The following is a 14,943-nucleotide window of genomic DNA, read 5'->3' as shown; positions in this document are numbered from 1 at the left end:
TATCCTCTGATTCCCTTGGTATCCAAACCTTTCGAACATACATTAGTTACCTAATGTGGCCGCTAAAGTGGCCACTGAGTGTATGTTCTTGGTCTCCTGCTGCTGTAGCCCATCCACTTCAAGGTTTGACGAGCTGTGCATTCAGAGATGCTGTTCTGCACACCACTGTTGTAACACGTGGTCATTTGAGTTACTGTCACCAACCCATCAGCTTGAACCAGTCTGGCCATTCTTCCCTGCCCTCTCTCATTTTCACCCACAGAACCACCGCTTGCTGGATTTTTTTTTTCTCACACCACTCACTTAGCGGCAGTAACTCAAATAACCACGTGTTACAACAGTGGTGTGCAAAAGAGCATCTCTGAACACACAACAGATTGAACCTTGAAGTAGATGGGCTACAGCAACAGAAGACCATGAAAATACACATAGGGACACTTCATTAGTCCTGACGAAGGGTCTCGGCCTGAAACGTCGACTGCACCTCTTCCTAGAGATGCTGCCTGGCCTGCTGCGTTCACCAGCAACTTTTATCTGGGACACTTCATTAGGTATCTTCTATATCTAATACAGTGGTCCATGAGTGTAGAAATATGCCTATGCAGTGGAATTAATGCCAGACTTATGTGTCTGGCTGAAGTTAACACAAGAGGATATCTTGTCAGTTCCTCTGGCTTTGGCATTGGCTGTGGCTAGAGAAGTGAGCTCTCTGAATTTGTCCTGCACCATAAAGACCCTGGCATCCTCCTTCTCTACAGCTGCAGCTGCCAGGTTGACATTTTTGAAGGAGGTTGCCGAGAACACAAGGACACTCCGAGCAAATGTAAGCATCAATATCATTGCTGTGTTTCAGACCTTGCTGCCCATTTTGGAAAATCCAGCTTCTAAACTCATCCACGTGTTACTGGAATCCTTAAGGAAGGAGAGACTTTACCATGCACCTTGTTTCATCATCAAGTGAGTACAGTCCATGATTTCACAAAATAACATTTTCAAATCATTGGACTGAATATCACCTACACCCTTAGTAATCTGCAGTTGGTTTATCACTGTTGCATGTACTGAGATACAGTGAAAAGCTTTTGTTTGCATGCCATCCAGACAGGTCATCCCATACGTAAGTACGCTGAGGTAAGACAAAAGGAAAAACAAAAACTGAATGCAGAATATGTCACTTTGTCATTTGAGTTACTTAATTTACAGTGCTTGCGAACTGACTAGGGCATCAAAGTGAGCTTCTAAAGGGGCAATGTTCACACACATCATCAGAAGGCAAATGCGGTTAGCATTAATTTTGAGAGGACTAGAATATAAAAGCAAGGATGTAATGCTGACCCTTTATAAGGCATTGGTCAGATTGGGAGCATTGAGAGCAATTTTGGGCCCTATACCTAAGAAAAAAATGTGTTAGTATTGCAAAGGATCCAGAGGAGGTTTATGAGAATGATTGCAGAATGAAAGGGTTAACGTATTTAACATATGAAGAGCATCTGATGGTTCTGGGACTGTACTCATTAAGAGGTTAGAAGAATGAGGGGAGGATCTCATTGAAACATTCCAAATATTGAAAGGCGTAGACAGAGTGGATGTGGAGAGGATGCACCCAATAGTGGGAGAGTCTAGGATCAGAAGGCACAGCTTCAGAATTAAAGGATGTAACTTTAGAACAGTGATGAGAAGGAATTTCTTTCATGAGAGAATGGTGAATCTGTTTAATTCATTGCCATGGATGCCAGTCATGGAAGGCTAGTCACTGGGTATATTTAAAGTGGAATTTGATAGGTTCTTGATTAGTAAGGGTGTTAAAGTGTATGAGGAGAAGGGAGTTGAGATGGAAAATAAATCAGCCATGATGTAATAGCAGAGCAGACTCAATAGGCTGACTGTGCCCTATGTCTTATGGTCTAAGGCAGGAGAATGGGATTGAAGTGGTTAATAAGTCAGCTATGGTTGAATGGTGCATCAAATTTAAGGGGCCAAATGTCCTAATTCTGCTCCTATGACTTACGTTATTATGGAGTTGATATTAAAAGTCTTGTTCTGTCTTTATGTGTCTTTGGATTTGAGGAGTGAAGCTGGGGGTGGGAAAATGGTTGCCCTCACCTTCATCCCACCTTTTCACACCCTTGTTTAAGTAACCCAATTCTACAAAGACACCGTTGCCATATTCCTGCCATGACTCAGCTACACCTGTCAACAAATCAAATTAGTTTACAGTGATTAATGCTACACTTAAGGAAATCCATAATTCAGTTAGGTCTTGATTGAAACTCTTGAGGGAGAGGGACAGGAGAATAAGGTAACCGGAATACAGTCAGGGATAATGATTGTTGCCATTTTTCTTAGCAATTCCTGACACCATTTTGTAAATTCACCCACTGTGGGTGAACAGCCAACAACAACAGAAGGTTCAGTCTGTACTCTGCTCTTGACACCACTAGGGGCTAGAAGTATAAGAAAATCATGAATATACTGCATAGAGTACTGATATACTATTACAAGGACTGATTGTGACAAAGAATAGCCTATGTAACTGAGTAAGGAAGAAAATGAAGGTTATATTGATAGGATGAGAGAATGTTCCTATAGATCAGAAATATTAGCCTAGACTAGTTGGCCTATTTCTTTGCTGTCAATTCAAGGTAATTTGGTATATTTAGGACTCCCTTGTTCATAGCAAGTTCCCAATAAATGACAATAATAACAATGGCGAGTACTTTGGGTGGCATGGTAGCATAGCCGTTAGTGTAGCACTATTATTGTGCCAGCTGTAAAATTGGGGTACCATTCCGGCTGCTCTGTGTAAGGAGTTTGTATGTTTTCCCCATGACTGCGTGGTTTTCCCCCAGTTCTCCGGTTTACTCTCCCCATTCCAAAGACATATAGGTCAGGCTTAGTGAGTTGTGGGCACACTATATTAGCACCGGAAGCATGGCAACACATGTGGGTTGCCCAGCACAATCCTTGGTGATTTGATTTGACTCAAAACAATGCATTTTGCAGTATTATGTCGATGTACATGTGACAAATAAAGCCAATCTTTATCTTATCTCTTCAGATGTTGAGAGGGAAATCAATATTCACCAAGGCGTATGGAGAATTCCATGTCCGTCCTTTGAGTAGTGCATTGGTATCTTTTTTGTCTTGCTGACTGAGTGTGATAGTAAAGTACTCCCTACGCTAACATATCTCCCTAGATTTTCCTACTCAGTTTTCTGGAACACATCTGGAACTCATCGAATTGTGCTGTCCACAGAAACACACAATACAAGTGGAATTCCCAGCTCATGATAAATATCCAAATGATAAAAATCTGTGTGGGTGTCTGTGTGTTAGTGTGTTGTATATATGTGTGTACTTGCATTTTTCTTTATGCCATGTCCTTTTCTGCAGGCTTGCAGTGACAGAACCAGGCACCAACCTGATTGTGACCCACAGGACAAGCAAACGCTAGGTCCTTTTACATTTGTGGTAGCTAGCTTGGAAGTGTAGCAAATAGTGAGGAGGGCAGCAAGTGCTGCAGTGGATCATGAACTGGAAAACTGGCAGGTTGAACAGATTGAGAAATACGACATGATAAAGATAGATTGGCTTTATTTGTCACATGTACATTGAAGCATACAGCTTAATGCATTGTTTGCATCAAATCAAATCAGCGAGGATTGTGCTGGGCAGCCCACAAGTCTTGCCACAAAGGAACATGTCCACAACTCAATCATCCTAACCGTACATCTTTAGAAGTGGGAGGAAACTACAGCACCCAGAGGAATCGCACACGATCACTGGGAGAACAGGCAAACTCCTTAAGGGCAGCGGTGAGAATTGAATTCCGATTTGTGATCCCTGGTGCTGTAAAGTGATGTGCTAACTGCTACACTATCATGCTGCCCCATCTTAATCAGGAGGCATGAGGAGAGCCAATTATAACATCAAAGATACAGTTTTAACCAGGTGCAGTAACATTGAGATTGAACAGATGCAAACCGCTGATGCCATCAAGACAAGTTGGTGTGCTTGGTATAGAAATCATATGGAACCGTAGGCTTTATAGAAAACAAAAGAAAGGAACTGAAATGCAATCTTTATTGGCCCCAGCTAAGTTACAGTTTTCAGTTCTAGACAGAACAATTTCAGAAAGGTGAAAGCGTTGGTGAGGGCGCAGAGGAAACCTACCTGTATGATTGCAGTGATGAGGAACCTCAGTTATGATACAACAAGCTTTCTTTTTAAAACTCTTCTCCTTAATACTCTTACAGGGAAGTTAGATGAGAACAGAAGCGACGGCTATGCTGATACAATGAGGTGCTGTTTGAAAGGGATTGTAAATGTTGGCTTTGGCCAGTTGGGAAGAACATTTTTTCTATTGTAAATTCAGTGGGGTTATCAGATATCATGAAGCAAGGTAGTAATATGGAGCAACACACACAAAGCACTGGAGAAACTCAGCAGGTCAGGCAGCATCTGTGGAAATAAATAGGCAGTCAATGTTTCAGGCCGAGACCCTTCTTCAGGACTGGAAAGAAAAGGGGAAGATGCCAGGACAAAAAGGTGGGGGAAGGGGAAGGAGGATTAGTTAGGAGTGAGAGTTGAAGCCAGGTGGGTGAGAAAGTAGAGGGCTGGAGAAGAAGGAATTTGATAGGAGAGGACAGTGGATCATGGGGTAAAGGGAAGAAGGAGAGGTACCAGGGGAGGTGATAGGTAAGTAAGGAGAATAGGTAAGAATCCAGAGTGGGGAATAGAAGAAGAGGGAAGGAAGAGGGGAAAAGAAAAAAATGGAGGAAGGAGAAATCAATGTTGGAGGCTACCTAGAGTTGTTCCTCTAACCTGAGGAGGCCAATGGGTTGACGGGTCGCGAGGGGAATGGGGAGAGGAATTAAAAAGGTTGGCCACCAGGAGATTCCACTTCTGCCGAATGGAGCGGCGGTGCTCGACAAAGCGGCCCCCCAGTTTACAGAGGCTCTCACCAGTGTAGAAGAGGCCACATCAGGAGCACCGGATACAACAGATGACCGCAACAGAAGTGTGCCTCTCCTGGAAGGACTGCTTGGGGCCCTGAATGGAGGTAAGGGAGGAGGTAAATGGACAGGTGTAGTATTTCTGATGCTTGCAGAAGATATGCGCCTGGTGGGAGACTAGTGGGGAGGGACAAATGGACAAGAGAATCAAGGAGGGAGCGATCCTGTGAAAAGCGAAGAGTGGGGGGGGGAGGTAAAGATATATTTTGTGGTAGGATCCTGTTGAAGATGGTGGAAGCTATGGAGGATGATGTGTTGGATGTGGATGCTCATAGGGTGGTAGGTGAGGACAAGAGGAACACTGTCATTGTTGAGGTGGTGGGAAGATGGGCTGAGCACAGATGTCTGGGAAATGGAGGAAATGCAGGAGAGGGCAGCAATTTTGGTGGAGGAAGGGAAACCTGGTTCTTTAAAAAAGTAGGACATCCATGAAGTCCTGGAAAGGAAAGCCTCAACCTGGGAACAAATGCAACAGAGATGAAGAAACTGAGAAAAGAGAATAGCATTTTTACAGGAGACAGGGTGGGAAGAAGTAGAGTCAATGTAGTTGTGGGAATCAGCAGATTTATAAAAGGCATCAGTAGATAGTTTGCTCCAGAGATGGAGACAGAGAAATTGAGAAAAGGGAAAGAGGTGTCAGAAATAGACCAAGTGAATTTAAGGAGAGGGTGGAAATTGGAGACAAAACTGATGAAATTGGTGAGTTCAGCATGGGTGCATGAAGCAGCACTAATGGAGTTGTCAATGAAGCACAGAAAGAGTTGTGGAGCATTACCAGGGAAGGCTTGGAACATGTATTGTTCTACGTAGACAACAAAAAGGCACCCCTTGAGTTTGAAGAAAGTGTGAGGAGCCAAAGGAGAAGTTGTTGAGGGTGAGGACCAGTTCTGCCAGATGGAGGAAGGTGGTGGTGGCGGGGAACTGGTTGGGTCCTTTGTTGAGAAAGAAGCAGAGAGCTGTAAGGCCTTCTTGAGGGTATAGAAGTGTATTGAGACTGGACATCCATGGTGAAAATGAGGTGGTCAGGGCCAGTGATTTGAAAGTTGTTGAGGAGATCGAGAGCATGTGAATTGCTATGGATGTAGGTGGGAAGGGACTGAACCAAGGAGGATAGAATAGAGTTGAGGTACATGGACATCAGTTCAGTGGGGCAGGAGCAGGCAGAGACAATGTGCCTACCTGGACAGTCAAGATCTTGGTTAGGAGGTAGAAACAAGCAATGCGAGGCAAGAGAACTATAAGTTTAGTGGCAGTAGTTGTGAGTTCTCCAGAGTTGATGAGGTTAGTGATGGTGTTTGGAGACAATTTTCTGATGGCACGGAATGTGGTCCTTTTCAAGGGGTAGGTAAGAGGAGGTGTCTGAGAGCTACTGGCAGATGTTATCTCTCCTCAGGGAGGTAGAGTTCAGTCCACCACAGCACCCTCCTTGTCTATAGTTTTGATAGTGAGGTCGGAATTGGTGCACAGAGTGTGGAGACCCCGAAACATCGAATATTTATTTATTTCCATAGATTCTGCCTGACCTGCTGAGTTCCTCCAGCATTATGTGTCCGTTGGTTGGATTTCCAGCATCTGCAAAATCTCTTGTGTTTATAATGTAGAAATACTGTATCTGAGGTTGCACTTTGAAATATTGGTACCACTGACTTACGCTGCTACAGTGTATGTATGTTAAGTGCAAGTGATGGAGTACAAATGTTACTGGTGAACGCAGCAGGCCAGGCAGCATCTCCAGGAAAAGTACAGTCGACGTTTCGGGCCAAGACCCTTCGTCAGGACTAACTGAAAGAATAGCTAGTAAGAGATTTGAAAGGGGGAGGGGGAGATCCAAAATGATAGGAGAAGACAGGAGGGGGAGGGATGGAGCCAAGAGCTGGACAGTTGATTGGCAAAAGCGATTTGAGAGGATCATGGGACAGGAGGCCTAGAAAAGGAGGAAGGGGAAACCCAGAGAATGGGCAAGGGGTATAGTGAGAGGGACGGAGTGAGAAAAAGGAGAGAGAGAAAAAGAAAGTTTGTATATAAATAAATAAATAACAGATGAGGTACGAGGGGAAGGTGGGGCATTAGTGGAAGTTTGAGAAGTCAATGTTCATGCCATCAGGTTGGAGGCTACCCAGACGGAATATAAGGTGTTGTTCCTCCAACCTGAGTGTGGCTTCATCTTTACAGTAGAGGAGGCCGTGGATAGACATATCAGAATGGGAATGGGACATGGAATTAAAATGTGTGGCCACTGGGAAATCCTGCTTTCTCTGGCGGACAGAGCGTAGGTGTTCAGCGAAACGATCTCCCAGTCTGCGTTGGGTCTCGCCAATATATAGAAGGCCGCATCGGGAGCACCAGACGCAGTATATCACCCCAGCCGACTCACAGGTGAAGTGTCGGCTCACCTGGAAAGACTGCCACACTCAGGTTGGAGGAACAACATCATATATTCTGTCTGGGTAGCCTCCAACCTGATGGCATGAACCTCCTTTACTGTAAAGATGAAGCCACACTCAGGTTGGAGGAACAACCTCTGGGCTTCCCCTCGCCCCCTTTTCTTTCTCCCTAGGCCTCCTGTCCCATCTGTCCCATGATCCTCTCATATCCCTTTTGCCAATCAACTGTCCAGCTCTTGGCTCCACCCCTCCCCCTCCTGTCTTCTCCTATCATTTCGGATCTGAGATTAGAGATGCTGCCTGGCCTGCTGCGTTCACCAGCAACTTTTATCTGTGTTGCTTGAGATTCCAGCATCTGCAGATTTCCTCGTGTTTACGAGAGTACAAATGTTATCTCTTATGTACATTTGTATGTGGAGGGTCTTGTGAAACTGGGATTATTCTCTTGAAGTGATTCTGAAGAGAGGTGTTAAAAACTCATTATCATTATCTGCTGTGTCGTATGACGTGGGAGATCATGATTGTTCTTGGCAATTGTTTCTACAGAAGTGCTTTGCCATTGCCTTCTTCTGGGCAGTGTCCTTACGAGACAGGTGACCCCAGCCATTATCAATACTCTTAAGAAATTGTCTGCCTGGCCTCAGTGGTTGCATAACCAGGACTTATGATATGCATCTTCTGCTTATATGACCATCCACCACCTGTTCCCACGGCTTCATATGACCCTGTTCGGTGGGGGTGGGGTCTGAGCTGGGGCTACACCGTGCCCAATGGTGACCTGCAGGCTACAGCGGAAGGAAGGAGCTCCTTACACCTCCTTTTGTAGAGACATGTCTCCACCCTGCCACCCAGATTTAAAACCATGACAGGTAAATTAGTACAAACAATTCCTCTCGCTTGGAGTGCAGGTAACCAAAATCATCTGCAAATGTCTCTTATGCTTCTGCTGTTTACGGCAGCAATGTCACCAAAAGTCACAGATTTATGATGATTGGCAAAAGAACCAAAAATGAAATGAGGAAAATCTTCTTTTAGTGGTAAATTGCTGTGATCTGTTATGTTGATGCATGGTGAAAGCAGATTCAGTGGTAAACTGTAAGAATGAGTTTGTAGCAATTGTAAGAAAAGAACAGGAACTGGGACTCATTTGCCAACTTTATCAAAGAACTGATATTAGCATAAATGGGCCAAATGACAACAAACCATATATTTTATGGTGTTTTTAATAATAAAATGTCTGGTGCCTCATGTCAGTGGTACAGCAGTATAGCAATTAGAGTAACACTATTTCAGTGCCAGTGGCCTGGGTTCAATTCTGCCACTGTCTGTAAGGAGTTTGTCCTTCTCTCCATGACCTTGTGGATTTTCTCCGTGTGCTCTGGTTTCCCCCCACGTTCCAAAGAGATATCTGTTAGTAGTTTAATTGGTCACATGGGTGTACTGGTGCGGCGTGGGCTGCTTGGGCTGGTAGGAACTGTTACAGTACTGTATCTCGAAAGAAAGAGAGAGTGTCTATCTGTCAGGTGAATGGATGAAACACTCTGAGGTGTTGATAACCATACATGAGAATGCTTCACAATACAGGGATCAATACCTTGGTGTAATTTTGTTGGCTTGTACTTGGCAGGGATGACAGTTCATCACGGTCCATATTCATCACTCATCTGATCAATAACCACACGGAATCAGCAATGTCCTACTATGAATTTCTGCTTCACCTGAAGGAGCAGGTATGAAAGCAGAAACCCAAATGGCTCCAGAGATGACTGGTTCACCCAAGGCAGTCCACCAAAGTAGCAAAAAAATCTTTCTCTCATTTTAAACTCTTTGGTTGCATTTTGATCAGGCAGGTTTTGAAATGAAATAGAAAACACTTCCAGGATGCTTCATAGGATGTGTGTATAAAACCAAGTTTATCGTCACCTGATTGGGGAGTTACCTGAATGAAGCACGGAAGGGCGGGGATATCAGGTATCAAACCCCACCCCTTAACCCCAGTACACTTGGAATGTTGGTAGTTCATGGCATGCATCTTAGATGTTAGAATAAACTGAATAATCTATTTAGGATTGGGGTGATTGGACAGTCAGCCTGTCTATTAAGCCTGTAGACCCTCTTCTGAAGAAAGGGTGGATTTTATGCACTCTGTTTGTAACCTGTAGCTGTCTGTTCACTGTAGTTTACTGAAAAAATAACCTAATTAAACCTCATTCACCCTACCATAGATTCAGTCATAAACTCTGTTACTGCTGTAAAGCACACCTAGCCTACTGTTTGCAGTAGGCCCCTTTTGTTATTCATACTAAACTATGTTTGTAGATAATGTTCTGTTTGCTGTAAATTAAACTGTTTGATATGTCTGGCATAAAGGTCATCCCACCTCCAATTTACCATCTGATAGAATACATTTTGACACTTGGCTTCAACACCAAGTTATAATCGGATGTTCCGGTACACAGATATTCAGAAATCAAATAGTGTACATGATATACATTGCAACGTCAAAGAGATAGTATGACCAGAGAAAGGATACAGCACAGATTCTTGTCAACAGTTCCAGAAATAAGACCTTGTTAATGCAATTATATATTAAAGATAATCATGTAAGTTGTTTCAGGTTGTTCTGATGTTATGAAAACACATATAATTGGAAGATTGCTCTAGAATCATGTGGAAAACCCTGGATAATTTCTGACCTTTTCTCTGGAACAGGTGGGATAAGCAAAGATCTAAGACAATTTTTGAAAGTTATGAAAAAATATTGAAAGAATAAATAAAAAACAGAGGCATTTATATACCTTTAATGCTGTTTGAGTGCACAAAGTGCTGTACACCTAGTGCAGTAATTAGTGGTGTGTAATAATATAGGAAAGACAACAGCCTCTTTATGCAGAGTAAGCCACTACAAACAGTGATAACAGGTTAATGACTAAAGATACTGAAGAAAGAATGACTAACAGGTTGATGACTGTTTAATGACTAATGATGACAATCCATACTACTGGTGTCGAAGGATAGGTAGACACTCAATGGCCACTTTAGTCGGTACCTCTTTACCTCTTGAGAGAGGACAGAGGAGAACAGCCAGACTGGTTCAAGCTGACAGGAAGTTGACTAACTCAAATAACCACGTGTTACAACAGTGGTGTGCAGAAGAGTTACTGTCAACTTCCTGTCAGCTTGAATCTGTCAAGCTGTTTCCTTCTGACCTCTCTCATTAACAAGGCTTTATCACCCACAGAACTGCAGCTCGCTGGATATTTTTCTTCACACAATTCTTTATAAACTCTAGAGAGTGTTGCACGTGAAATTCCCAGGAAATCAGTACTTTCTGAGATACTGAAACCACCCTGTCTGACATCAACGATCATTCAATGGTGAAGGTCACTTAGATCACATTTCTTCCCCATTCAGGCGTTGCGTCTGAACAACAACTGAACCCCTTGACCATGTCTGCATGCTTTTATGTATTTAGTTGTTGCCACATGATTGTCTGATTAGATATTTGCATCAATGAACAGGTGTTCAGGTGTACCTAATAAAGTGGCCACTGAGCGTGTATTGGTCAGATCAGCACTAAATGTTCCAAAGCACCAATAATCTGAATGCCTGGTGTCTGGAGGATGACATGGTGGGCAGAAAAACTAGAAAATTCCTTGCATTTTCATCAAAGAGCCACCTAATTTTTTGTTAATCTATTTAAATAAGCATAAGCCTTATAAGCAGGAATTTGATCGATGACCCCACCCAAGTTCAGCTTTATCTCTTCCATCCCCACAGCCTGGCTTGTGATTTTTAATGCTTCCACGCTGATCTACTTTCAATACTTCCTACAGGCCGTGGCTCCACACTCTGTAACTCCCTCACTGAATCCTACATTTCTGTACTCTACTATGATGGAAATGTTGGTGCGGCACTGCAGTGTAGTGGTGAGCTATTACAGTGCCAGTGACCCAGTTTCAGTTCTGACACTTTCTATAAGGAGCTTGCAAATTCTCCTCATGACAGCGTGGGTTTCCTCTGGGTGTTCCTGTTTCCTCTCACTTTCTAAAGACGTACGGGTTGGCAGGGTAATTCTTCACATGGGTTCAGTTGGGGTGGTGATGGTTCATTGGGTCGGAAGAGCTAGTTATAGTGCTACATCGCTTGCTCTCCATGATGTTCACTCCTCTCTCCAGGCATCGGAGCCTTTCGCTGTTCAATTTTGGTCAAATTGGTGGCTTTAAACACCTGCGCAGATAGACTGAAAAGGCAGGGTGTCGGGATCAGAGGCGAGAGTCAATTTCACTTGGTGTCCATTATGGTCACGCCTCTCTCCGTTGGCACTGACGCTATGAAGACTGCCCCGGCTGCTTTGCTTCATGCCCGCTAATATGGTGAACTGACGAGCCTACTTGGGGATCCGGATCTGAGGATTCACTTTGATTCAGAACATTGTTGTTCGCTTCAGTTTGTCCTCCTTTCTCTTGCATTTCAGGTGTTGGTCTTTTATTTTTTTTTCTTCATTTGGGTTTCTTGCTTTGTGGCTATTTGTAAGCAAGCACATCTCAAGGTTTACAATTTATACATTCTTTGATAATAAGTGTACTTTGAATCTTTGAATACCTCTTGATAAAAATAATTAACTAGTGCAGTAGTTGTTACTGGACCTCCAGTTTCTATCAGAGATAGAAAGTCACTTTCCACCTTGGCAATTCTGGAATATAACTACAATGTTTCCAAAAACAAATCAGGGTGTGGCGAGGAAACAAGTATATAGAATTAGAATGTTGACCAAATACCTCCCAGATTGATAGGCAAAGCTAACCCTTCATTAATGCCCTTCAGGGAGAAAATCTGCCACTTTTATTCAATCTAGTCAATATGTGACTCCTGCTCTGCAGTACTGACTCTACAAAGCCACTAAGTTACATTATAACCATAACATTAACACCGTTGGACTGTAGCGTTTCAGGAAGGTGCTCACCAAAAGCTTTTCAAAGGGTAATAATTATTGACCTTACCGCTAACAGTGAGCGATACCCTGAAAAATAAAGACATAAGAACAGTTTTCAATGCCTTCAAAAATAAATTGATCAGTCCCTCAACTCATTTTTTTTTTAATTTTTAGAGAAACTGCATGGTAGAGATACTGGCTCAATGAGTCAGTGCAATTCCGTCCATGAAACCAATTAATTTATTAGCCCATACATCTTTGGAATGTGGGAGGAAACTGGAGCACATGGAGGAAACCCACGCAGTCACAAAGAGAATGTAAACTCCTTAGAGGCAGCAGCAGGAATTGAACTCATGTTGCTGGCGTAGTAATAGCATTATGCTAACTGCAGTGCTGCCATGCTGCCCTGTGAATCCATAGGCAAGTGAATTATCTATCAAAAGCAGTGGAAGGCTAAAGTTTGCAGACAGCTATTTTGTCTCTAAATCTGTACATCAGAAGTTTGTCCAGTTAAGACCAATGACCTGTTGCAAAAGTAGACCCCAAGCCTTGAACATACTGTACAGTGAGGAAGTGCCGCATTATAGGAAATAAAGTGCTTTCTAATAAAACATTAAATCCAGGCAGTATCATTTGGTAATGGTGGGGAGACCTGTGCTGATCAACTGGCTGCAATGTTCAATCAGATTTTTAACCTCTCACTTCACCAGTCTGAGGTACCCACCTGCTTCAAACAGGCTTCAATTACAATGGAGCCCAAGACTCAATGACTGGTATTCAGTTGCACTGACATCCACAGCGATGAAGTCTTTTGAGAGATTGGTGATGAAGCACATCCAACTCCTGCCTGAGAAGTGACTTGGACCTGCTTCAATTTGCCTACCATCACAATGGGTCCACAGCCATTACTGTGGATCTTCACTGAAACCTTGAATGTCTGGACAGCAAAGATTGACTACAGCTCAGCATTCAATATTACCATTCCCTCAACACTAATCATAAGCCTCAATACCTCCATGTGCAATTGGATCCTCAGGTTCTGCACTTGCAAGCCCCAGCCAGTTCAGGTTGGCAACAACATCTCCTCCATTATCTCCATCAACACAGATGCATCACAGGGCTGTGTGCATAGCCCCCTGCTCTACTCGCTTTACACGTATGACCATGTGGCTAAGCACAGATCCAACGCCATATTTAAGTTTGCTGATGACGCTGCCGTCGTTGGCTGAGTCAAAGGTGGTGACGAATCAACATATAGGAGGGAGATTGAAAATCTGTCTGAGTGGTACCACAGCAACAACCTCTTACTCAATGTTAGCAAGACCAAGGAACTGATTACTGGCTTCAGGAGGAGGAAACCAGAGGTCCATGTGCCAGTCCTCGTTGAGAGATCAGAGTGGAGAAGTCAGAGACTTTAAATTCCTCGGTGTTATCATTCCAAGGGGCCTGTTTAGGGTCCAGCACGTAAGTGCAATTACAAAGAAAGCATGGCAGCACCTCTACTTCCTTATAGTTTGTAGGATTTGGCATGGCAGTTAAAACTTTGATAAACTTCTATAGATGTGCGGTAGAGAGTATATTGACTGGCTGCCTCACAACCTGGTATGGAAACACCGACACCCTTGATTGGAAAATCTTGCAAAAGGTAGTGGATATGGCCCAGTCCATCACAGGTAGAGCCCTCCCCACCATTGAGCATGTCTACACAGAACACTGTCACTGGAAAGCAGCATCCATCATCAGGGACCCCACCACCCAGCTCATGCTCCCTTCTCTCTGCTGCCATCAGGAAACGTGCAGGAACCTTAGGATTCACATCATCAAGTTCAGAAACAGTGATAACCCCTCAACCTTCAGGCTCTGAACCAAAGGGGATAACTTCACTTGCCCTATCGTTGAAGTGTTCCCACAACCCATTAACTCACTTTCAAACACTCTTCATTTCATGTTCTTGATACTTATTGTTTACTTACTTATTTATTATTATTACTTCTTTTCCCTTTCGTAGTTGCACAGTGGTTGCCTGCTCTGTTGGGTGGAGTGTTCCATTGATACTATTATGGTTATTGGATTTACTGAGTATGCCCACAAGGAAATGAATCTCACGGTTGAATATGGTGACATATATGTACTTCAATAATGAATGTATTTTGAACTTTGAACTTCTGATGTGAAAAGATTCTACAGCACTACTTCATGCAAAGTGAGGAGTTATCCTTCTCATGGTTGGTATTTATTCCTCAGCTTCCTAAACCCAACATAATAACTGTTTTTACAGCACTGGTGTTTGACATGATTGGAAGACACATCAGATTAATTCCCCAACATGAAAACTGATCTGAGGGTGACAGAGGCACATTGCCCTTGCAATTCCACAAGTTATAGTACTCCAGACTAGTAGCTGGAAAGTAACCTCAAAATGAATATAGTTCAGCTGGCACAGGCACGGTTGGCCAAGTGGCCTCATTTTGTTCCATAAGCTTCAGTGATACCTCACAGGCTTGTTCCACAATCACATCGCATTCTGATTGGAAGGGTTCCCCTAAATATTTCACCTTTCACCCTTAACCTACAACAAATAATTCTAGTCTCTCTCAACTTTAGTGGA

The 14,943-nt window shown here is 43.3% G+C and overlaps 1 protein-coding gene across 8 annotated transcripts in view; it reads left to right on the top strand.

Annotated features, from left to right (window-relative positions):
* LOC140212099 (protein transport protein Sec24B-like) overlaps positions 1-10,177 on the top strand; it is a 90,587-nt gene extending 80,410 nt beyond the window's left edge. For all 8 annotated transcript variants that reach the window (XM_072282625.1, XM_072282627.1, XM_072282629.1 and 5 more), the window contains 2 exons: positions 854-957; positions 9,027-10,177. In XM_072282625.1, the coding sequence (XP_072138726.1) occupies positions 854-957; positions 9,027-9,135 (213 nt within the window). In that variant the 3' untranslated portion in view covers positions 9,136-10,177. The remainder of the gene's footprint in view (positions 1-853; positions 958-9,026) is intronic.
* The last annotated feature ends 4,766 nt before the right edge of the window (positions 10,178-14,943 follow it).

The sequence above is a fragment of the Mobula birostris genome, chromosome 18 (assembly GCF_030028105.1).
Source record: "Mobula birostris isolate sMobBir1 chromosome 18, sMobBir1.hap1, whole genome shotgun sequence".
In the NCBI taxonomy this organism is placed as follows: domain Eukaryota; kingdom Metazoa; phylum Chordata; class Chondrichthyes; order Myliobatiformes; family Myliobatidae; genus Mobula; species Mobula birostris.
Note: the sequence above shows the minus strand (reverse complement) of the source record. Positions and strands in the feature narration are given on the sequence as shown.